Source organism: Conger conger, chromosome 8 (genome assembly GCF_963514075.1).
Source record: "Conger conger chromosome 8, fConCon1.1, whole genome shotgun sequence".
Classification (NCBI taxonomy): Eukaryota; Metazoa; Chordata; class Actinopteri; order Anguilliformes; family Congridae; genus Conger; species Conger conger.
In genome coordinates, this window is record NC_083767.1 from 56495810 (window position 1) to 56518796 (window position 22987).

The following is a 22987-nucleotide window of genomic DNA, read 5'->3' on the forward strand; positions in this document are numbered from 1 at the left end:
TGGGGCTTGTGTTCCAGGTGCTGACCAAAGGCTTCACTGTGCACCTGAGGGACATGTGCAACACCACCGTGCTTGAGGACTTTGTGAAAATTTCCAACAGAAGTGTGTCTCGGCTCGCCCAAGATGCCATCTGCAGATCCTCCGTATCGTGGCTGAACCAGGCCGAGAGGCTCTTCCTGTCAAACCTGGACTTCATGAAACCCATACGGGTGAGCTCTCTCCCATGGAAGCCCCTGTGGGGTTGTACCAATCCGTATTTATCACAGCCTCACTCCATTTGCTCTGGTAAAATGGAACCTTTGTTTTCTTTGCACTGTTTGTTCTCGTTTCTCAGCCTCATAATGGCTTCCTTGACTGTCATTGGCACGACACTGGGCCTCATGTTGAAAAATGGCAAAGGCAGACTCCAAGGGCAACCAAAAGCCTTGCGTCAAGACTAGATACTGAAAGCTTTCTTATTCCTGCATGAAGGAAGCAATTGAATACACCTGACTATTCAGAAGCAGCTGAGAAGCTAACCGTATAATTCATTTTGGTCTCCTAAAATGGGGGGGCTGCTCGCTTCACCCGACATGGATTTAAATAAGGTGGATTAAGTGGAACGCTTTGTTTCATTTCAAATTCTACAGACCCAAAACAACAAAAATTGTATCATCTGTCCAAATACATATGGACTGCAGCTGCCATTCCAAGTTAGGGTGGGAAAAAGATATACTCAGCCAGCCCCATCAAAGTAAAAAAAAAAAAGAAAAGCAAACTGAAGCATTGCAAGTACATTGCTAAACAGCATTGCCCCACGCAGGAATCAAACCTGCTACCTTGAAGCCCAGCTCCCTGCATGTTACGCCTGACTGCCATTTTAGTTGAGGTGGTGTTGGAAGAGAACATCAGGATATCATCCTCTTCCTCTATCTCGCTCGCAAACCACGTACATACCGCAGATCCTTTTGTTGTTGGAAACCTAGCCGAGCCACGCAGTCATTATCTGTTATCTCGCTGCTAGCTCACAGACTTTCACAGAAGTTACAGAAGCAGAAAAATGCACTGGTGAAGGAGATTAGTGCGGGTTGTCTTGCCTAACTATCATAATCTATAGCTTAAAGGTAAATATGTCAGGGCTGGAAATGTTGCCCGCAAGTCTGCATGTGGGAACTAGTGAATTTAGAGAAGGCTTTTGGCAGGGTTGGCTTTTGCAAAATTTAAGGAGAGGAGAGAACAGTGAGCCATTCAGCATTGCAGTGAATGAGACCGGAGTGGATGCAGGTTAAACGCAATTACTTACTGTAGAAATATTATGTTTATAACCGTAGAGGAATACTTCTAACATGTTTGTTGCGTTCAAGTGATGCCACAAGAGTACATTCCGATAAAAGTGTTGGATTTATAGCATTGTAATTGACACAGGTAAATATATTTCAGGCTACAGAATAAGCACTCTAAACTCCTTGTCGCTGTGAATAATTATGTAAAAAGGGAACGGGCAGCACTCAGAATATAGATAATTTGAAACACTTTTTATAGCAGCAGTCACAAGGACATGCTTCGGCTGTGAATAATTATGCCAGGGGCTATGAATAGATATTTGTATATTTGAATAAAAGTTGTGAGTTTTAAGACCAGAGTCAGGCTTTGTCATGTTGAGGATTCAGGTTTTTATAAACTTAAGGCCTCCTTTTTTTCTTTAAAGATATTGGGATTCAAAGGGATTGCCAGAGGCATTAAATGGGTTAATTTGTTTGAGTCATGCTCTTGCATGCTTTTTTCTCGAAATTGAAATAAAAGCCTGCTTAAAAGTTGTAGATGTCTGGTGGCAGGAGTCGTGCTGCCATAGATTGTGTTCTGTACAGTCATGCTAACATTTTCTGCACAGGCCCCTGGTATATTTTCAGTTTTTAACTTTACTCTTCCGAAAACAACAACAGCCCCACTTCCAGGGCCCAGTATTTCACAACTTTTTAGGATAGGTTTTAAGTAATCGGATATGATTAAATCTCAAAATTGGGTTTTTCGAAACTAGGAGCTGTGATCCTGATCCTAAAAATTGGGAGAAGGATTTTGTAATCCCATTCTATTTAGAATCTAGATCAGATGTTGGTTTTGGGTATTTCAAAATTCTAAGGTGGAGATTAGGATGGGTTTGATAATTAAAATATCTTGGATAATCTTGATCCTCCTGAAACGGTGGATTCGGAATGGATTCAAGGTTGATGTCGGGGAATGTGGGACACGAGGCACACACATTTAATAAATTATTTTGCAGTTTCGATTGCACATTAACACAAACCCTTTCCAAAACAATATCCATTCTAAATGGACAATAAAATATATAAGAACCCACAACACTAAAAGTGGTCGAAAGAAAGCCTTGAAAATAGTAAATGCTTTTTCTGTTATCTATGCTAAAATAATCGCCCAATGGGTAGGTTCAATAACAATGTCATAATTCTTCCTCAGAAGAATCCCCGAAACCTGATGGACCAGTTGGACAGTGAAAGAGACACACTGTAGTGAACCATTATTTTTAACTAGGGTCGATTAATCAATTATTGACATCATGCTCTCAAATCAGTTGTGTTTGGAAATATTTTCTTATTCATTTTAAGTGTTTTTAATTATTTGTATTATTCAGTGAGACATCGAATTTGGAAATTAGACCGACTTTGGCCTATGTATTGTGTTCTAACATAGATGAATTGGACTAATTATGCAAACTGAATTCTGAAATGAGACTGACTTTGGCTCATGTATTGTGTAGACTAATATGCAAACTGAATTACGCATTTTCCAGCATTTCCAGCATTTGGAAAAATGTTTGTCTTAATGAAATGTTGCATCATTTTGCAAATCTAGATTTTGTAATCCTGGTCTTACGGTTTTTAAATACTGGGCCCAGGAGATGGGTGTCAAAACTAAATTATGTTTATGTGTGGAACAGGTCACTGCAGGGAAATTGTGATGCGGTGTAAATGTCACGGCTGTGTTGGTACTACCCTTGGCCTGTTATTCTGTGCCTGTGTCGGGAGTTGACGCTCTGTCTTTTTCACCCACAGAAGGATGTGAAGCCTGACCCTCAGGCCATGCAGCAGGTCTCTGAGGCTACAGACAATCTGCTGGAGAGCCTGGGAGCTCTCACAGTGGAGGTAAGCTGGCTCACCTTCATTAACAAAGTATCAATAGTAACGATGACGGATTGCATATCTACAGCATCTTCCACAATATCAAAAGAGCTTTACTGTGTAGGGAAGAAGCTCACCTCCACCACCTCCAGTTGTGTAGTACCCGCCTATTGCATGGCAGCCATTTTGCACCAGAATGCCTAACACTCAAAAGCTGACTTGGGAGGAGGGAATATACTTCTGCAAAAGTATATTAAAAAGACTCGTCATTATCACCACTTGTACCATCACCATTTCCTGAATGGGCTTTCAGGCCACAGATTCTTTTTTTTCCTCTCTTTATTTTTTGTGTAAAGAGACCTCAATGTTTTTTTTTTGTTTGTTTTTTTTGCTTTTTTTTAGTTTCAGAGCAAAAATATTTGTTTTAGAGTTTTGCAGAGAAGTCACTGTAGCCTTCACCCTTTACTCAAGGCCACTGTGTTTTTGGAGAGGGCTGCTCTGTTTTTATCTTCTTCGAGGCCTCAGCGAAGCAGCAGAGCTGTTATTTTTCTGTCTATGTTGCAAACTGTTTGCTCTTTGGCACCGTTGCTCTCTTAACATGTGGGCAGTAAAAAAAAAAAACACTGTATGCACTGTCGGGGTTATCTGACAGGCAGCTGAGGTGAATTGGCTGAGTAGCTTCACAGACAGCTCCAGGCGATTAAGGGGCATTTTCAGTTCTGAAGGGTGTTGATGACATTAATGCTGTGAGGGTGGGGGATGGGGAAGCCAGGTGTCGGGAGCTGGCGGTGAGGATTCCCTGCTGTGTTGGGGTGAGGGAGAGCATCAGCTGTTTCCCCCAAATATTACCACTGTAGCTGTAAAGTTGCCTTGAGCACTGCGTATATGAGCAAGGAGACAATGGGGTGCCAAGGGACACTCACAAGATGAAGAAATCACAGAAATTTTGGAAGCCAGTGGGTTTAGCTATTTCTGGGAAATGTTTGTGCTGAAGTCACATCCGGTCGCTGCAGTAGCCTCTAATGGGGAAGCGGTATGTGAGGAAGAGGGAAGAGGTGTAGCGTCTGCTTTTCTTTGTCTGACGGCATCTCGCGGCTACAGCAGACGGAGCGGGGGGCGGGGGGGGGGGGGGGCGCAGGGGCAGTAACGCCGGGAAAGGCCGTCGGGGCGACCCGAACTCTGTGAACTGCAGTCACGAGACCCGGTTCTCCAGAACGTCTGGTCCAGCTGTGCGGGTCTCAGAGCCAGACACTGCTGAAAGGACGGCCAGAAAGACATTTTCACGGTGATGTAAGCAGCTGTAAAGTAGCGGGGAGACAAAAGAGTCAGCATATCCGCTGATTCATTTGCCATATGGCGTGAGTGGACAGGAACGTCTCTGTTCTGTGGAAGACATGAAAAGGGGACTGTACCTTTTACCCAAAGAGAGGGAAAAAAAAGGTGTTAAAAAAAAGAGTGGCGAGACCCCCCCCCCCTTCCCCGCCCCCGACCTCCCCCGGCACCCCCTCCTCTTGCAGTTGCTTTTTGTTCTCCAGAAGGAAAAGTGAACTGTAGTAACCTCTGGGTGTCCGTGGGAGGGAGGGGATCCTTCCGTCTCGGGTTTCTCAGCCCGGCCGAGTGCAGCACTGCTGGCTAACCCAGACTCCAGAGCTCCCGTTCAGCCCATTCTGCTGGGGCCCCCATTGTGCGGACGGGAGGCAGAGTGGACCGAGATGGAGAAGACCTTATTATTATTTTTCCTTTATCGGTCAGAGTTGAACATGGAGAGCTTCACCAGGAGGTCAGGCTGCAGCTGTTTGTTTCCCCTGCTGCCCCCCTTCTCCACACACAGATAAAGTGCTCTCGGTGTGGTATTAAACCTAAGTGAGAACATGTGACAGCCAACTTGCTGATGTGGCTGTGTGCTGTGGATACACCCTGTTCTGACGCACCTACCAATTTTACACAGCAGTCTCTGTCTCTAGGAGACTCCCGGTTTTACACGGCTCTCCTCCCCCGTTTGGAACATGTCCTACAGTAAATTTCCCTCCAGCTGGTTTTTTTCCCCCTCTTTCCTGTCTTCCTTTGTTCCTCTCTGCTGGGAAAACGGAGCTCAGGGCGAGTCGGGGCAGAAGGAGCGTGTGTTTGACGCGGTCCTAACAATCACGCAACGCAAAGCCTGGCACTATTTACATATTCAGTATATTCAGGATTGTGGTTTAAGCTTCACCCCGGATTCCACTTTCGGTTGAACTCGGATCAGTTGCCGTCGTTTCGAGAACAAGATTTTCAGGCTCACTTGCCTGTCGTTGGTCTGAATTTTCCGTTGGTTTGGAATACACCCTGTGTGTCTGAACTTGTAGTGCTGCCAATGAATAAATCAGACAATGTGGGTCATTGGTCTGGTGGTATGGTCAGGGCAGGTGGTTGACAAAGGTTGCTTGGCAGTTGTTTACCGACACAAATGTTCTACAAGAAGAAGAGTGTGTTTTATTTTAAAGTGCTAAAAATATTTAGCACTAGAAGGCATTCTAGGCATATTTGCACTGCTACCTTTTGTATGTGGTCCCTGTGCTTCCAAACCAGTTGGTTAAGCTAAATCATTATGAGTCACGGGTGGTTATAGATGTGAGCGGCGTTAATATCGCTGGGCCGTTGCGCCATGCAGTGATGTCGAGTGCCTGACCTGTCCGTCGCCCCCTTCCCCCGTACAGCTGGCTGGCATGAAGAGCTGGTCAGACATGCGCAGCGAGATCCTGTACCTGAAGGAGAACGCCACCACCTCGCCCAGCCACCTGTACCAGGCCGTGTCGCGCATCGTGTGTGGGCACCCCGAGGGCGGCGGCCTCAAGATCAAATCCCTCAACTGGTACGAGGACAGCAACTACCAGGCCCTGTTCGGCAACAAGAACAGCAGCGAGGACGAACCCGTGCCCGTCTACGACAACTCCTCCAGTGAGTGCCCGCCGATCCCACCGCTCCTTCCCCTCAAACACCACCGCCGCGCCACCACTGATGACTGCCATCTTTAGTTACATTACATGTCATTTGGCAGACGCTCTTATCCAGAGCGACGTACAGTTGATTAGACTAAGCAGGAGACAATCCTCCCCTGGAGCAATGCAGGGTTAAGGGCCTTGCTCAAGCGCCCAATGGCTGTGTGGATCTTATTGTGTCTACACCGGGGATCGAACCACCGACCTTGCGGGTCCCAGTCATGTACGATAACCACTACGCCACAGGCCGCCCTATCTGTAGGTTGAAGGGTCAAACCGTTGTTCTACCTGTGGTAATTAACGTATCAGCATCTGCAGGCATCCCTACCCTGGTCTACAATCCAGCTATGACCAGCTATCAGCTGTTTCAAAACATTACTTGAGCTGGTCAAACCATGTTGTGTAAGGAGGTGGTCTGAATTGGTCAACCGGCTACCAGCTGTTTCAAAACAAGCTTGAGCTGTTTTTTTTTCTGCAGGGTAGTCTCTAGTGTGAATTTCTACATTTTGAATTTCTACATTTGGTAATTACATTTTTTTTTACATTTTAGTCATTTGGCAGACGCTTTTGATCCAAAGCGACTTACAAGTGCATAGGTTCTTCCACAAGTCAAAGCATCACATCCATAACGTGAAAAATGCATAGGAAGTGCTGTTCTAAACATATAGTCATCAAGTGCAATATATATATTTTTTTTATTTATTATTTTTTGGGGGGGTTAGACAAGATGGATAGGGATATCAGAAAGGGGGGCGGGGGAAATCAGGAGGGAGGACTAAGGTAGAGTTTGAAAAGGTGTGTTTTTAGTCTGCGTCGAAATAGGGGGAGGGATTCTGCTGTCCTGACAGTGGTAGGCAAGTCATTCCACCACTGAGGAACCAGGACGGAAAACAGGCGTGAATGTGCAGCTCGACCGCCAGGTGCTCGAAGTGAGGGAATCATAAGGCGACCAGAGCTGGCAGACCGGAGTGGTCTAGCTGGGGAGTAGGGAGTGATCAAGGATTGTATGTAAGGTGGGGCAGTCCCCTTAGCAGCCTGAAATGCCAACACTAGGGCCTTGAATCGGTAATATAGAGCTATATAGCTATATAATGAGTCCTCTGATTCTACTGCTGGTTTTATGTATAATTGTTCTTGAATGCCTTGTTTGATCACTCTACTGATTCTTCCGTTCTATTGATTCTTCGTATCCAGATTACTGATCAATGTTAACCCATTATAGACCAAGGCCCCCTATAGAAAACCCATAGGAAGGACTAGGAATCACAATGCATTTTAACGGTCATGTGTCTTGAAAAACGGTAATGTGATCAAATGCATCCGCCCATAAGGGGTTGAAATATTTCATCTCAATTAAGAAAATGTTTATGAAAGTGAGTGGACTGTGGAAATGGACAGATACTTCTTGTGTATCAGGTTTCTTTGGTTCCTGCTTAGACAAACGCAGCGACAGCTGTTGACATTGGCAGTGTTTTGTGACTGAAGCTGACCGCTGTTCCCTCCCGCAGCTCCGTACTGCAACAGCATAATGATGAGCCTGGAGTCCAGCCCCATTTCCCGCATGATCTGGAGGGCCCTGAAGCCCCTGCTGATGGGGAAAATCCTCTACACCCCCGACACCCCCGCCACGCAGAAGATCATCAAGGAGGTGAGTGCTAATCAGTGCTCCTCGTGGAATACTCCTTTTCACAGCGCCTCCTCTTCGTATGCTGAAATTTACCTGTCTGATTTGCTTTTGGTGTAGAAATGTACAAGATTATTTTTCCATTTACTCTATTTGATATCGGTATTATTGGTAAAAATTATGGGGGAAAATGATGAAACGAAACCAAAAAAAAAAAACGTTCGAGACAATCATAAAAAAACTGCTAATGTTTCTGCTCAGAATACTAGTTTCATTGTATTGTATTTGCAGATAAATTACATTTAGTGTAGATCAAATCATATTATATTTTATTAAAATGATTGATTTCCATTGTTTTGACATGTATTTAAAGAGTATATTCATTAAAGGCTCTAAACCGCTCATATTATCTCTTCTGCCCACCTGCCTTGTCATGTACACGGTTTTCTAATGCATGGTGAATGGTGGAAGATGGTGAATGCATAGTTGGGGCTGGTTGTAATGGTCCAGTCTCCTGCTCCCAGGTGAACAGGACCTTTCAGGAGCTGGGAGTCTTCAGGGACCTGGGTGGTATGTGGGAGGAGATGAGACCCAAGGTCTGGAACTTTCTGGAGAACAGCGAGGAGATGAACCTGGTCCGGGTAGGTTTCAGCGCACACGTTAACATTTTCTGTGTTAATTCATCCATCCATCCATCCATTATCTTAACCCACTTATCCTGAACAGGGTCGCAGGGGGGCTGAAGCCTATCCCAGCATACATTGGGCGAAAGGCAGAAATATACCCTGGACAGGTCGCCAGTCCATCGCAGGGCACACACACCATTCACTCACACACTTATACCCACGGGCAATTTAGACTCTCCAATCAGCCTAACCTGCATGTCTTTGGACTGTGGGAGGAAACCGGAGTACCTGGAGGAAGCCCATGCAAACACGGGGAGAACATGCAAACTCCACACAGAGAGGCCCCGGCCGACCGGGATTCGAACCCAGGACCTCCTTGCTGTGAGGCGGCAGTGCCACTGCACCATCCGTGCCGCCCTGTGTTAATTCAGCAATGGATAATTGTACTCTTTGCAGTGTGAAACATACCCACTGTTGCTACCAGTGGAGGCGTGAAACAAAAGATAATCATTCGAAGGGAAGAAACACTAAAATATCAATTTGAAAGCAACTACAGCATGTAACATGCAAGCACGCACATACACACACACACACACACACACACACACACACACACTCACACACACATGCACGCAAGCTCACACACACGCCACACACACACACACACACACACACACATGCACGCAAGCTCACACACACACACACACACACACACACACACACACATGCACGCAAGCTCACACACACACCACACACACACACACACACACACACACGCAAGCTCACACACACGCCCCCACACACACACACACACACACACACACATGCATGCAAGCTCACACACACGCCCCCACACACACACACACACACACACATGAACTGATTTATGTAAATGAATGCACAACAGCTGATTTTCGTTTTTTAAAAAGCCTTGGGGTAGAATTACAGCCTGTTCAGCCTGTACAGTCCGGGAAATGGGTTTGTGCTCATAAGTCAATTTTTCGTTAATGAATATTCATCTTAGAAATCAACTGGAGGATGAAGATATAAACAACTTACAAAACCGAGCATTGCTGCTGTGAAACATTATCAAATCATACCAGAAACAGTTGCATGAAAAAATAAAAATGAATAGAGTAATTTCTTATCACTGCCACACACTGCAATATTGTGCATTACTCTGGGTTTGAGTGGCAGATAGGAAAGCCCTTTGGAGCTGTGAGAAGCAGCCGGTACATCTACATGGTGTTCTGTGTGTCAGGGCTTGGCATTCGGCTGTCAGGGCAGTGGATGTGGGTGTTTAATGTGGAGGGTGTATAATTGCTCCTTACCCTGAGCAGCTGTGGAAAATCATGTCACGGCATGTTGGTCCTGAAAGGCATCGGCGCAGCTATCAGCCCCGCCTCTTGTGTGTGCCAAACGCACGCACGCACACACTCGTACGTGTGTGCACACGCACACTACCTGCACTCAAACGTCACTGCACTGCAGCCGTGTGGTCTGATTTGGGATGTTGCGCACTGATTTCCTATACCTCCATACTTATTTGATTGGGGTAATGCTGGTAGCATTATGATTGGTAATTAAAAGTTGCTAGAAATGATCTTTTTAAGACATAAACGTGGACAGATTTACTACATTTATACATTTGACTATTGTAACTATTGTATGCTATGCTTGAGGTATGTGAACGAAAGTTAGCTTGATTGTTTTTTGCTGTTTTCATCATTTTTGCCTGAAAAAACCTCTCCTGACAAGATTATTACAAGATTATCAAGGGCGGCCTGTAGCGTAGTGGTTTAGGTAAATGACTGGGACACGTAAGGTCGGTGGTTCTAATCCCGGTGTAGCCACAATAAGATCTGCACAGCCGTTGGGCCCTTGAGCAAGGCCCTTAACCCTGCATTGCTCCAGGGGAGGATTGTCTCCTGCTTAGTCTAATCAACTGTACGTCGCTCTGGATAAGAGCATCTGCCAAATGCCTGCGATGTGATGTGATGTAATGTGACTTTCACTACAATTAAAGGGCTCTGTGACGAAGCAGGTTAATCAACAATGACAGCTCTAAGAGTTAGTGTACATTAAAACTTCACTGTATTACAGAATGAAAGATTAGCAGATGAAAGATGAAAACTGTGGCCATATTGGGCTGTGATGAGTGCTGCACCACCATGGCTCTATATCTGCTTCCCCTGTTACAGACTATGCTTCAGAACAACGCCAGCGCCCGCTTTTTCGACTACCAGCTGAGTGACACCAACTGGACAGTGGAGGACGTGTCCAGCTTCCTGTCCAAGCACTCTGAGGACACACGTCCACCTGGGACCACCTTTACCTGGAGGACTGTGTTCAATGAGACCGACCAGGCTATGCAGACCATCACACACTTCATGGAGGTAGGAGTCTGGTTCTCCTTCATCCAGTCTTTTCCCTTACTTCCTTTTGTCTTTTTCCTCTCTTTCTGACTCACACACGCACGCATGTGTCCCATATCCACAGACGAATGTGTGCAGAAATGAGGGCACTCTGTACTCTTGAAATGACAGCTCAGCACCATTGACATCATAGTTGGCAAAATTGAGAAATCAGTTGTGAGAAAGAAGAAGTGAAATTGGCTTATGCAGACAAAATGATCCCCACAGAATTTGTGGGGACGTTGAAAGCTGTATCTTTTAAGAGCTTACCTTAAATCACAGTAAGGTTCCACAGCGTAACCACAGCTATCTCTGCCTCAGAATACGATGGCCTATATTTTATACAGTCACATAACCCCCGGGAGAGTAAATTAATGAATGAGAAAAACGCTCAAAGAGTTAATGGTATTTAATGCATCCTGTTTTTCAAACCCCTTGGGACGTCCATTACAATAATTCATGGAACATCATGGTGAGGTCACTACACCAGGCCAACATAATTCTTGACCTGCTACAGAGGCCGTCTTGCACTGTAGTATCCAAATGCCATAACTGCTTGCAAATTGATATTTTCTCTATGCACAAGTCTCATTGTTCTTCATGTCCTTGAGTTTTGTAGACTGTAATTTAAATAAACAGTAACTTATTCATAGTAAATAAAGTAGTTTAATCTTTATTTTGAGAAAAATAAGTATAACGTGTCTACTGAGTTACTGGACCAAATATGTAGCTGTAAGGAATCGGTTTATATTACAGCCCTGCTACTTAAATGTCATTATAAGGAGTTTTGGATAGAAACAATAGAGCCCTGTGACATGTTTCCAAAATAGGTTCAATTCTGATCTGTTTACGATTTCATCCCTTTGTTTGAACTGTGGTGTAACATTGTCATGAAAGGCCATTGGACGAAGTCACTGCTCAGGATCGCCCAACTGTTCAGACATTTGATTGGCTCTTGTCTGTTTGTTCCAAAAGTGTATCAACTTTGATAAGCTGGAGCCTGTGGCCAACGAAGAAAGGCTGGTAAACAAATCCATGAGTTTGCTGGATGACAGGAAGTTCTGGGCTGGAATTGTGTTCCCTGACATCAAGTCCACCAGCTCTGAGCTGCCTCCAAAAGTCAACTACAAGATCCGCATGGACATCGACAACGTGGAACGCACCAACAAGATCAAAGACGGGTATGGTCCACGCTCAAGACTCAAGTCGCTCCATTTCCTCTGGGTCATTTGTGAGTGCTTTAAAATGATGGTTTTGCTTTCTGTGCAGGTACTGGGATCCTGGTCCTAGAGCTGACCCATTTGAAGACCTGCGCTACATCTGGGGCGGGTTCTCCTACCTCCAGGACATTATCGAACACGGCATCATTCGCGCGATCACCGGCAGCAAGGAACGGACTGGGGTGTACATTCAGCAGATGCCTTACCCATGCTATGTGGATGACATGTGAGTCAAGCCTATAATCGTAATACATATAATAAATTGAGCCTCTTTTTGCATGTCCCCTTTCATCTGGATCTAAAAAAGCTTTGCTAAGATGAAAAGAACAGGAGCATGTTGGCCTTGACCTGGTTATGTTTGCTTTCACCTCTGGACCGGGTGTGCCCGTTTCTGTTAATTCCCCAGCCTGCTGAAATGGATTGCCTGCATGTGTGCTTATTAAACACTGCAGTCAAATGCAGAGCGGGCATTAAATCTAAACTTTGACCCGTCTGCCAATGAATCATTATGAGTTGATTACAATGTCTGACTGGATTACAATGTCTGTCTGGCTTGTAGAACTAGTTTACCTTTGACCACTAATAAGGTTATTCTCCGAGGGTTATTATTGGTCGTATGTCATTTGTACATGCCGAGCAGCTGCTGTTTTCACCCCTAAGCTTCACCCTCCATGTTATGTGGATGTATAATGTCCAGTTTTAATGCATGTGGCTGGGATGCTTCAGTTTGTTTGCGTTTTAACACCTGCGGTATGCACCAGGTTCCTGCGTGTGATGAGCCGTTCCATGCCCCTCTTCATGACCCTGGCCTGGATGTACTCCGTGGCCATCATCATCAAGGGCGTGGTCTACGAGAAGGAGGCTCGCCTGAAGGAGACCATGAGAATCATGGGCCTGGACAATGGCATCCTGTGGCTGAGCTGGTTCATCAGCAGCTTCATCCCCCTGTTCATCAGCGCCTCCCTGCTGGTGCTCCTCCTCAAGGTGTGTCCACGTCGTGGAGTCCATAGCACACACATTTACTGTGGGTGTGATGGAAAGTGTGAGGGTATATGCTGTTGCTGTCACAGCCCCTTTGATTAATTGCTCCATTCCCTCCCGTCTTTTCGCCCCCCCGCAGATGGGTAATCTACTGCCCTACAGTGACCCGGGTGTGGTGCTCCTGTTCCTGGGCTCGTTCGCTGTGGTGACCATCATGCAGTGCTTCCTCATCACCACGTTCTTCTCCCGTGCCAACCTGGCCGCGGCCTGTGGCGGCATAATCTACTTCACCCTCTACCTGCCCTACGTGCTGTGCGTGGCCTGGGAGGACTACGTGGGCTTCGGCGTCAAAGTCTTTGCTGTGAGTGGCGGCGGGAGGTCTTCGGCGGGTGTCCCGTGTCGAGTCCATGAGCAAAGTTCCCTCGGTGTCCAGCCAGCAGCCCTCATGGTGAATGTCTTTGTTCTACAGAGCCTGCTGTCCCCCGTGGCCTTTGGGTACGGCTGTGAGTACTTTGCCCTGTTTGAGGAGCAGGGGGTGGGCATCCAGTGGGGAAACCTGCTATCCAGCCCCCTGGAAGAAGACAGCTACAGCCTCACCACCTCCATCATCCTTATGTACTTTGATGCCTTTCTCTATGGGGTCATGACCTGGTACATCGAGGCAGTCTTCCCAGGTATGCTTTTTTCCTTGGCAAACAGCATGTGGGGAAGGTGGTGGTTTGCATGTTTGTGTCCCTAACTTGTTGTTGGTGTCCTTCAGGTCAGTATGGGATCCCTAGGCGCTGGTATTTCCCCTTTACCAAGTCCTACTGGTTCGGAGAAGGTCAGGACTCAAGAAGCTCCATCCCGCTTGGAAAGAAAGGAAACTCAGAAGGTAAGTGTGGGGTCGAGACCTTTCAAACAAAACCGGAATCATCTGTCTGCATTTCTTCCTGACTTATAAGGATCAATTGTCCATTGTTGGAAGGGTCACTCTCCATATCTGTCATTCTGGCTCCTTAGCTCTGTTCATTGAAGAGGAGCCGAGCCACCTGAAGCTTGGTGTCTACATAAAGAACCTGGTGAAGGTGTACAGCAGTGGAAACAAGCTGGCAGTGGACGAGCTGACCCTGGGCTTCTACGAAGGTCAGATCACCTCCTTCCTGGGCCACAATGGAGCGGGCAAGACCACCACCATGTAAGGGCACCAGCTGACTTCCGTGTACAGCTTTCACTGCAGCCGGGCCCCTTAAGGATAATTAAGCTGAACGATGTGCCTTTGTATGTTTTATAGGTCAATCTTGACTGGGCTGTTTCCCCCTACCTCTGGAACTGCTTACATCATGGGCAAAGACATCCGCTCTGAGTTGAGCTCCATTCGGCGGGACCTGGGAGTGTGCCCACAGCACAACGTTCTCTTCAGCATGTAAGTGCTACTCAGTTATTTTTCTTGCCTCGACCTGGCAGCAAAATCAAACAATACGGTGATGGTGTTTTAACTTTTATATCTAACGTTTATACCTTCCTCTCTGAATTGTCCAGGCTGACTGTGGAGGAGCACATCTGGTTCTATGCTCGCCTTAAGGGCCTAACCGAGGAGGAGGTGAAGGCTGAAATGGAGCACATGATCACAGACATGGGCCTGCCACACAAACGCCGGTCCAAATCCAGCACACTGTCTGGTAAGAAGCTTGTAATAATTCATTTTAAAATGAAGGAAAAAATTTAAAATCATCTGACCATTGGATTTGGAAGCAGCTTACATAGGACTGTTAACATTAGGAGAAATTAGATTACTTGAATCAGAATTGATTCCTTTTGGTAACTTGCAGGCGGAATGCAGAGGAAGCTGTCAGTGGCCTTGGCATTCGTCGGAGGGTCAAAGGTCGTTATTCTGGATGAGCCCACGGCTGGAGTGGACCCTTATGCTCGTAGAGGCATCTGGGACCTACTGCTCAAGTACCGCCAAGGTAAATTCCGCTTCCTCACACCTCCTGGCAACCCTCTGTCCGATATTAAATGAAAGGGAAAGGAACCGCTCAAGGATGTGACCTGATTGGCTGTTTCTCTACAGGACGCACCATCATCCTCTCCACCCACCACATGGACGAGGCCGACATCCTCGGCGACCGCATCGCCATCATCTCCCACGGCAAGCTGTGCTGCGCCGGCTCCTCGCTCTACCTGAAGAACCAGCTGGGCACCGGCTACTACCTGACCCTGGTGAAGAAGGACATGGATATGACCCTCAGCTCCTGCAGGAACTCGAGCAGCACCATGTCCTTTATCAAAAAGGTGAGCGGCAGCTTCCACCCGTAACCGTACGCCACCCTCTCTCTGCCCGAATGGCCGTTGCGGCAGTGTTTCACATTGGCAGCTGTCTCCTCCACTGGCTATGCTGCATTTCAGCCTTCACCAGCCTTCACCTCCTCCTCGGTTAGGCCCTTAAGGCGAGCATAGAATCATTAATGATACCACAAAATATGAATGTTAATGAATAGGAAAAGCTGACGTATGAATTGATGGAGAAAATGAACTGTCTGCTCTTCCTCCTGCAGGAGGACAGTGTCTCCCAGAGCAGCTCTGATGCTGGTCTCGGCAGTGAGCACGAAAGCGAAACCACTGCGATTGGTAAGCTTGAGGGGGCCATGTGCCTGTTGGACCAAACAAAAATGAAAATGGACCTTACTTCGACCGCATTAATACCACATTCCCCTCCAGACGTCTCCCTCATCTCCCACGTGATCTTCAAGCATGTTCCCGCCGCACGGATGGTCGAGGACCTGGGCCATGAGCTTATCTACGTGCTGCCCTATGAGTCGGCTAAGGACGGGGCTTTCGTGGAGCTCTTCCACGAAATGGATGACCGTCTCTCAGACCTTGGGATCTCCAGCTACGGCATCTCTGACACCAGCCTGGAAGAGGTGAGCGTCGGTAGCTCTTGCATTTATTCAGTTTTGTACATTTGAGTCCGGCTATAGAGATATATAGAGTTACCGTAGCAGGAATAATACCTGTGGAAGAATATCACCTGGGTCACCTGCCCATCGTAATATTGTTCCACTTTGTCGTAGATATTCCTGAAAGTGGCAGAGGACAGTGGCGTTGATACTGAAATCATCTCAGGTATGTAATTTTATACTTTTCTTCCAATATCAATACAAATCTTTGTAAATAAAGCCTGCAATAAATCTTACAATTATCAGGGTATGATTAGCCCGATTTAATGGTCTCTGAGTGAGGTGTTTACTGGATGTTCTTTTGATGTGTTTTGAAAGACGGCACCGTCCCAGCACGCAGACCTCGACGACATGCTTTCGGAGATCACCAGAGCTGCCTCAGGCCCTTCACCGAAGATGACATCGATACACATGACTCGGAAGGAGACCCAGGTAGCTCCTGAATGTACACCCACAATCCTCTCAGGGAGTTTCACACTGTAAACACAGCCATCTTGGAGGCAGTTGACTTACTTAGCTTCGTATAACTACTGTATGTATGTGCAACTCCAGTTGATCCTAAAAGCTTATGGGCTTATGTGTACTTATTTAACATTCAAAGAAATTGATTGAAAAGGCCACTTCAATAAATACCAGTTATAAATAATGAGCATGATATGAAATGGAAGGCCTAGCTCAGGGGTGTCCAGTCTTATCCAGAAAGGGCCGGTGTGTGTGCAGGTTGTTGTTTTAGCACAGGACTAAGACAGCTGATTCTACTCATCAAGGTCTTGATTAAAGACCACGATTAGTTCATTAGTATAATCAGGTGTGTTACTGCTGGGTTAAAACAAAAACCTGCACCCACGCTGGCCCTTTTAGGATAAGATTGGACACCACTGGCCTAGCTGTTCAGCTTGCATTCTCTGTCTGTCTGTTTCTGTTGCTGATGGTCAGATTTTCTTACCTTTCCAGAAGCCCGGGAGACAGATTGGCTTGGCGGCAGGGATGGGAAAGGCTCGTACCAGGTGAAGGGATGGAGTCTGAAGAGACAGCAGTTTGTGGCCTTGCTATGGAAGAGATTCCTGTATGCTCGCCGTTCCAGGAAAGGCTTCTTCGCCCAGGTAACATAACGTTATTAAGCAGCTGTCATATGAAGTGGAAGTTAAAACGGTCCTAACAGGAGGAACAGATGTGTGTGCATGCAACTATGTTGGCAGAGCTGTTCAGGTCTGAAAGATCGCTGTAGTCAATGATCCAGCAGTTTCTCGTGGTTGTGGCATCGACTGAAAGTGCTTTTACTTCTTTCAGATTGTGCTCCCCGCCGTGTTTGTGTGCATTGCCCTGGTCTTCAGTCTGATAGTTCCTCCATTCGGAAAGTACCCCAGCCTGGGCCTGGATCCCTGGATGTATGATGAACAGTTCACCTTCATCAGGTACAGCACTCACAGACCTCTATTGCGTCTCCTTGGTAACATTATTTGGACGATAGGCATGTTTTTTGAGTGAGACATCATTACATTACATTACATTATTGGCATTTGGCACATGCTCTTATCCAGAGCAACGTACAGTTGATTAGACTAAGCAGGAGACAATCCTCCCCTGGAGCAATGCGGGGTTAAGGGCCTTGCTCAAGGGCCCAACGGCTGTGCGGATCTTATTGTGGCTACACCGGGATTAGAACCACCGACCTTGTGTGTCCCAGTCATTTACCTTAACCACTACGCTACAGGCCTCCCAGGCTGACATCGTGGAAGGGAAGCCTTTTGAAGTGCTTCTTGAAAAGATTTTTTAACACACTTTAACACTTGAAATGATTTTAACTTTTGGTTAAACATAGCCAATGGTTCTTGGACACGGTTTTCACATTTGAGAATTTTCTCAAACCTTTTCACAGCAATGATGCCCCTGAAGATGCCGGTACACAATATTTATTGGGAGCCCTGATGAATGAACCTGGTTTTGGAACACGTTGCATGGATGGAGACTTAAACGAATCGTAAGTAACTCCTCCCCACCCAGAACCCTCCACCCACACACACACATGCGCACACACACACACACACACAGATGTTCATCAGGTGAATAATGAAGGTGTGATCTCTCTGTTGGCAAACAGCGATGCTCCGTGCACAATGGGTGACAACAACTGGACCTTACCAGATGTTCCAGACAGTGTGCTAGACCTCTTCCAAAATGGCAATTGGACAATGGAAAACCCCTCCCCCATGTGCGAGTGCAGTTGCGACGGCCGTAAGAAGATGCTTCCGGATTGCCCAGCCGGAGCTGGAGGCCTCCCACCCCCTCAGGTACATATACGTCCGTCTCCAACACTTCATGGAGCAACAATGCGACATGGCTCAGGCAGTAAGAGCAGTCGTCTGGCATTCGGAGGGTTGGCCGGTTCGATCCCCCGCCCGGGCTGTGTCGAAGTGTCCCTGAGAAAGACACCTAACCCCCAAATGCTCCTGACGAGCTGGTGCCTTGCATGGCAGCCAGTCGGCGTCGGTGTGTGAGTGAATTGGTGAATGAGAAGCATCAATTGTACAGCGCTTTGGATAAAGGCGCTATATAAATGCCAACCATTTACCATTTAACAATGTAAATGTGAATGTGCTATTAAAATGTGTTTCTTTATTTTCTTTTTTTTTCTCAGATGAAGATTAGTGACACCGATACCCTTCAGAACCTAACGGGCAGAAATATCTCGGATTACCTTGTGAAAACATATGCTCAGATCATTGGAAAAAGGTACATCTTCAACAAAGACAAGAAAGGACAATTTACTAAGAACAAATACCAAATGAAAATATGTTATAGTATATAAGATGCATTGTATATTTAGAAAATTCATGTTTTCTGTTTTTTTTTTTTTCACAGCTTGAAGAACAAGATTTCAGTTAATGAATTCAGGTAGGTTTTCCAACCTTGGATATATTGGCTTGTACATTATACATCACCTTGGATATATTGGCATGCAAATTGTCATATCTTGAGAATGAGAAGGGTCACATCAAATCTACTTTTCCCCAGGTATGGTGGCTACTCTTTGGGGGCGAGAAGTAATCAGGTTCTCCCTCCAGTGGATGAGGTCAATGACGCCATCCTTCGTGTCAAGACGCTCTTGCGCTTGGAAGAGGTACACTTTGAATCTGCCCCTACTTTGTCACTTCAAGACAGCAGTGCCCTTCCTGTGCTAAATGTAAGTGTGTGTCTCTTTAGGGCATGGCAGCTGACCGTTTCCTGAAGAGTTTAACCCACTTCATCCAGGGTCTGGACACAAAGAGCAACGTCAAGGTTAGTTGGCAGTACCATCATAGCTCTGTCTTCTGAAAGCCACCTCATACTGTCTGAGTGGCAATGTCCCAGTACGTTTTTCCTTACCGCTGTTGGCAGACAAGCCCTCATTTGAACTGATTTTACTTGTGGTCAGTTCATAGTTGCGTAACATGGTAACATAGACAAACAATTTTCTTGTGGAAGGAAAGGCCCTTCTCCAAGGAAGTGTAAAATTAAATAGTTCAATAATTAATTTTTTTCCTTTTAGTTTCCTTTACTATATTTACTCGGGAAGATTTGTCTTTCGAAATAATGGCCTTCATGAAAAATGAAAAGAGTACAATTATATTGAGGGCCAGTTCTTTGACTTGAAAGTGATTCACATATTGACCTTTGTTTTAGATTGGGTTGAATAGCTGAGCTCTGACTTCCCTTTTTTAGCAAAGTGTTTTTGGTCTGCAGTAGGTTTCAGTTCTCTTTAAGTTGAGTCATATTTGGGTCTGAGCTCAGATCTCATGGCCTTGGTCTGCAGAACTATGCTCATGTGATGATACTGACCACTTCTTTCTTTTTATCCCGCTTTCTCAGATCTGGTTCAACAACAAGGGTTGGCACAGCATCGGAGCTTTCATCAATGTGATGAACAATGGCATCCTACGCGCCAACCTGCCGAAGGACCAAGACCCCAGAAAGTTTGGCATTTCCGCTTTCAACCACCCGCTCAATCTCACCAAAGAGCAGCTCTCCCAGGTGGCACTGTAAGTCTGTGTGTCCTCCGCTATGAAATGATTGATACTTTGCAACTGTCAAATCGCTCTTTCATTAACCTGTGTGCAATGTCACCTTACTGCTTGATATCAGAGACAAGCTCCATCAATCACTACGTATGTTAGCAGCAACTAATAGCGTATCACTGATGGTGATTGGTGGATACCTTCTGGCTATACTTCCTGTGTATGTCTAGGTGTACAATTACAGTTTAGTTAGTTAGCAAATATTTTTAGCCAAAGATTTCCCGTGGTAAGCAAACCGCATAATGACCGGAGTAAAAGTTTCACTATTTTGCAATCTTGCAGTATGACCACCTCCGTGGATGTGCTGGTGTCCATCTGCGTGATCTTCGCCATGTCCTTTGTGCCGGCCAGCTTTGTGGTCTACCTCATCCAGGAGCGCGTGAACAAAGCCAAGCACATGCAGTTCATCAGTGGGGTGCAGCCCTTGCTCTACTGGCTGGCCAACTTCGTATGGGACATGGTGAGTCTGACCAGCATTGCATTGTGGGTGTGAACCCAGTCAATATGCAGCAGACTTGGTGCATTTTCTCTCAGGGCTTGGAGTAACTACGGTCAGCTCACCGTTATGTCTGCTCCTTTATCCATTTCAGTGCAATTACATCGTCCCGGCCACCCTGGTCATCATCATCTTCATCTGCTTCCAACAAAAGGCCTACGTCTCCTCCACCAACCTGCCGGCACTGGCTCTGCTGCTGCTGTTGTACGGGTGAGTGTCCCGGGCCAGTCCTACCAGGCTACATGCATGCCCTGATGTCCCCATGACATTTTGTCATTTAGCTTATTCTTTTATCAAGAGAAACTTAGAGTGCCTAAAACGAGCGGTAATGGCACTGCATTATGTACCACAGCAGTACATAGTGCTTAAGTCCCTAATGTGCATCTTTATGTTTCAGTTGGTCCATCACTCCCCTGATGTACCCGGCCTCCTTCTTCTTCAAGATCCCCAGCACAGCCTACGTGGCCCTCACCAGCGTCAACATCCTCATCGGCATCAACGGCAGCATCTCCACCTTCGTCTTAGAGCTCTTCGGCAGCAACGTACGTGCCTGTCTGTGAGACGCAGCTTACCCGAGCTGATGGATACTGTAACTTCCCAGTGGCGACCCCCATGTTGGGTCGTCCGATTTCAGGATTGGGTCACCTGAAAATCTTTTAAAAGATTAGCTGTCATTTTTGTCTCTTTAAAATATGTGAATCTAGGCGACTACATTACAACAACCCAACTATAATAAAGCAATGACGCAGGAGAGATTGTGGTATATTTCCAGTATAGTCATGGCTAAAGGGTGTTGTTAGGCACAGGATGTCTCATTTAAGTCCATGACTAGAGTATATGCAATTAAAGATTCAATAGAAGTGTAAGACCTGCATTAATAAATGACGATTTATCATATAAAGTGGAATTGAATTGTTTTACTACTTGACCAGCTGCAAATCTTAACATCACCCGTCCAACATCTTCTCCCACAATAGGAGGTTGGCGGCATCAATGACATCCTGAAGAACGTGTTCCTGATCTTCCCACACTTCTGTCTGGGCCGAGGCCTGATTGACATGGTGAAGAACCAGGCCATGGCAGATGCCCTGGAGAGATTCGGTGAGACAGGTTTATGTTGCACTCCTGAGGAATGACGAATGACTGTGCGGCCATATATTAATGTTCTTGTATTAAATCCACTTGTCGTTTGGTGGGTGAGGACACTTTCCTTATGGCTGCTGTCTGACTCTTTCCAGGGGAGAACCGCTTCCGGTCCCCACTAGCCTGGGACATGGTGGGCAAGAACCTCTTTGCTATGGCTGTGGAAGGGGTGGTCTTCTTCTGCATCACTGTGCTCATCCAGTACAGGTTCTGCATCAAGGCCAGGTAGGGCTGTTCTTCACATACACTCATCTGCTGTTTATGTATTTGGTGGGCACAGACACAAATGCACATTGATATAAAATTCACAATTACCATTGCGTTTCCGCCTTATTTAGAACACTTCTCTTTAGATGGGCCTTTGGCTAGCAGGACAAGGAACGACAGAAAAATAATGAAGACACTGCTGAACCGTTGTTCCACCACTTTGCAGGTCACTGAACACCAAGCTGAAACCGCTTGGCGAAGAGGATGAGGATGTTGGCAGAGAGAGGCAGAGGATCTTGGCCGGAGGAGGCCATTCGGACATCTTGGAGCTCAGAGACCTGACTAAGGTGAGACAGAACTTTGTCTGGAGTTTATATGATATGGAGGCCCAGTAACACTTCAGAAAATAATTGGACCTTTTATTTTTTGCAAATAATGGGACAGCACTTTTAATACTTGCAAGAAGTTACATATTACACAGAACATTATATGTCATGAAAAGTAGCAAGTGGAGGAGACATTTGCAAATTAGAGGTGCTAGTTTTAACCTCAACCTTCAAAGTGTTTTTACAGTGCAAAATCTTACATTACTAAGTTAGGTGGCAGTAGAATTCAAAGTAATGGTGAACATTTTCAATTAAAATGGCGGAGGAAAGCTGAACATATTGTGCTGTGAACCTGTTCTAAAAAGTTTGTGACATCTGCAGGTGTACAAGAGTAAGACCAAGCCGGCCGTCGACCGTCTGTGTGTGGGTATCCCTCCGGGAGAGGTAGGCCCCGCCTCCGTTTCCTGTTTTTCTTCCACGGTGTAATCATTTGAGGTGGATGTGTGTCTACGACCGCAGACGAGACTGCAGTGGTAATGATTGTTTTCCTCCAGTGTTTCGGCCTGCTCGGTGTGAACGGAGCTGGAAAGACCAGCACTTTCAAGATGCTGACGGGAGACTCGACCGTCACAAGGGGAGAGGCCTATCTGGCAGGAAAGAGGTGAGGCCACGGAACGTGAGCAGTAGCCCGTGCCCTGCCTGAGCCCCACGGCACGTGTATCATATTGTTCTCCTCTTTCCGGAGGCTAAACTGCTTCAGGAAAGTGTGTTTTATGTTGTGCTACCGATGACAAACAGATTTCGGTAACGCTTTACAATAAGGTCACATTAATTGGTATTAACTATAGTAGTTGTTAACATGAAT

The 22987-nt window shown here is 46.2% G+C and overlaps 1 protein-coding gene across 2 annotated transcripts in view; it reads left to right on the forward strand.

Moving 5' to 3' along the window:
* LOC133135295 (phospholipid-transporting ATPase ABCA1-like) overlaps window positions 1-22987 on the forward strand; it is a 42325-nt gene that overhangs the window by 13495 nt on the left and 5843 nt on the right. Inside the window, exons 7-44 of one of the 2 annotated variants that reach the window (XM_061252189.1) lie at window positions 18-209; window positions 3051-3140; window positions 5810-6050; window positions 7600-7739; window positions 8240-8356; window positions 10543-10737; window positions 11731-11936; window positions 12025-12201; window positions 12737-12959; window positions 13096-13317; window positions 13426-13630; window positions 13717-13830; window positions 13959-14133; window positions 14230-14361; window positions 14478-14617; window positions 14768-14905; window positions 15010-15230; window positions 15494-15566; window positions 15657-15859; window positions 16010-16061; window positions 16214-16327; window positions 16850-16998; window positions 17186-17310; window positions 17775-17876; window positions 17997-18186; window positions 18534-18628; window positions 18758-18790; window positions 18911-19016; window positions 19100-19174; window positions 19745-19914; window positions 20233-20410; window positions 20541-20656; window positions 20844-20988; window positions 21424-21547; window positions 21685-21814; window positions 22023-22143; window positions 22504-22566; window positions 22677-22783. In XM_061252189.1, coding sequence (XP_061108173.1) covers window positions 18-209; window positions 3051-3140; window positions 5810-6050; window positions 7600-7739; window positions 8240-8356; window positions 10543-10737; window positions 11731-11936; window positions 12025-12201; window positions 12737-12959; window positions 13096-13317; window positions 13426-13630; window positions 13717-13830; window positions 13959-14133; window positions 14230-14361; window positions 14478-14617; window positions 14768-14905; window positions 15010-15230; window positions 15494-15566; window positions 15657-15859; window positions 16010-16061; window positions 16214-16327; window positions 16850-16998; window positions 17186-17310; window positions 17775-17876; window positions 17997-18186; window positions 18534-18628; window positions 18758-18790; window positions 18911-19016; window positions 19100-19174; window positions 19745-19914; window positions 20233-20410; window positions 20541-20656; window positions 20844-20988; window positions 21424-21547; window positions 21685-21814; window positions 22023-22143; window positions 22504-22566; window positions 22677-22783 — 5399 coding nt within the window. Of the gene's footprint in view, window positions 1-17; window positions 210-3050; window positions 3141-5809; window positions 6051-7599; window positions 7740-8239; window positions 8357-10542; window positions 10738-11730; window positions 11937-12024; window positions 12202-12736; window positions 12960-13095; window positions 13318-13425; window positions 13631-13716; window positions 13831-13958; window positions 14134-14229; window positions 14362-14477; window positions 14618-14767; window positions 14906-15009; window positions 15231-15493; window positions 15860-16009; window positions 16062-16213; window positions 16328-16849; window positions 16999-17185; window positions 17311-17774; window positions 17877-17996; window positions 18187-18533; window positions 18629-18757; window positions 18791-18910; window positions 19017-19099; window positions 19175-19744; window positions 19915-20232; window positions 20411-20540; window positions 20657-20843; window positions 20989-21423; window positions 21548-21684; window positions 21815-22022; window positions 22144-22503; window positions 22567-22676; window positions 22784-22987 lie in introns of both variants that reach the window. The other variant, XM_061252188.1, reaches the window with a different exon arrangement.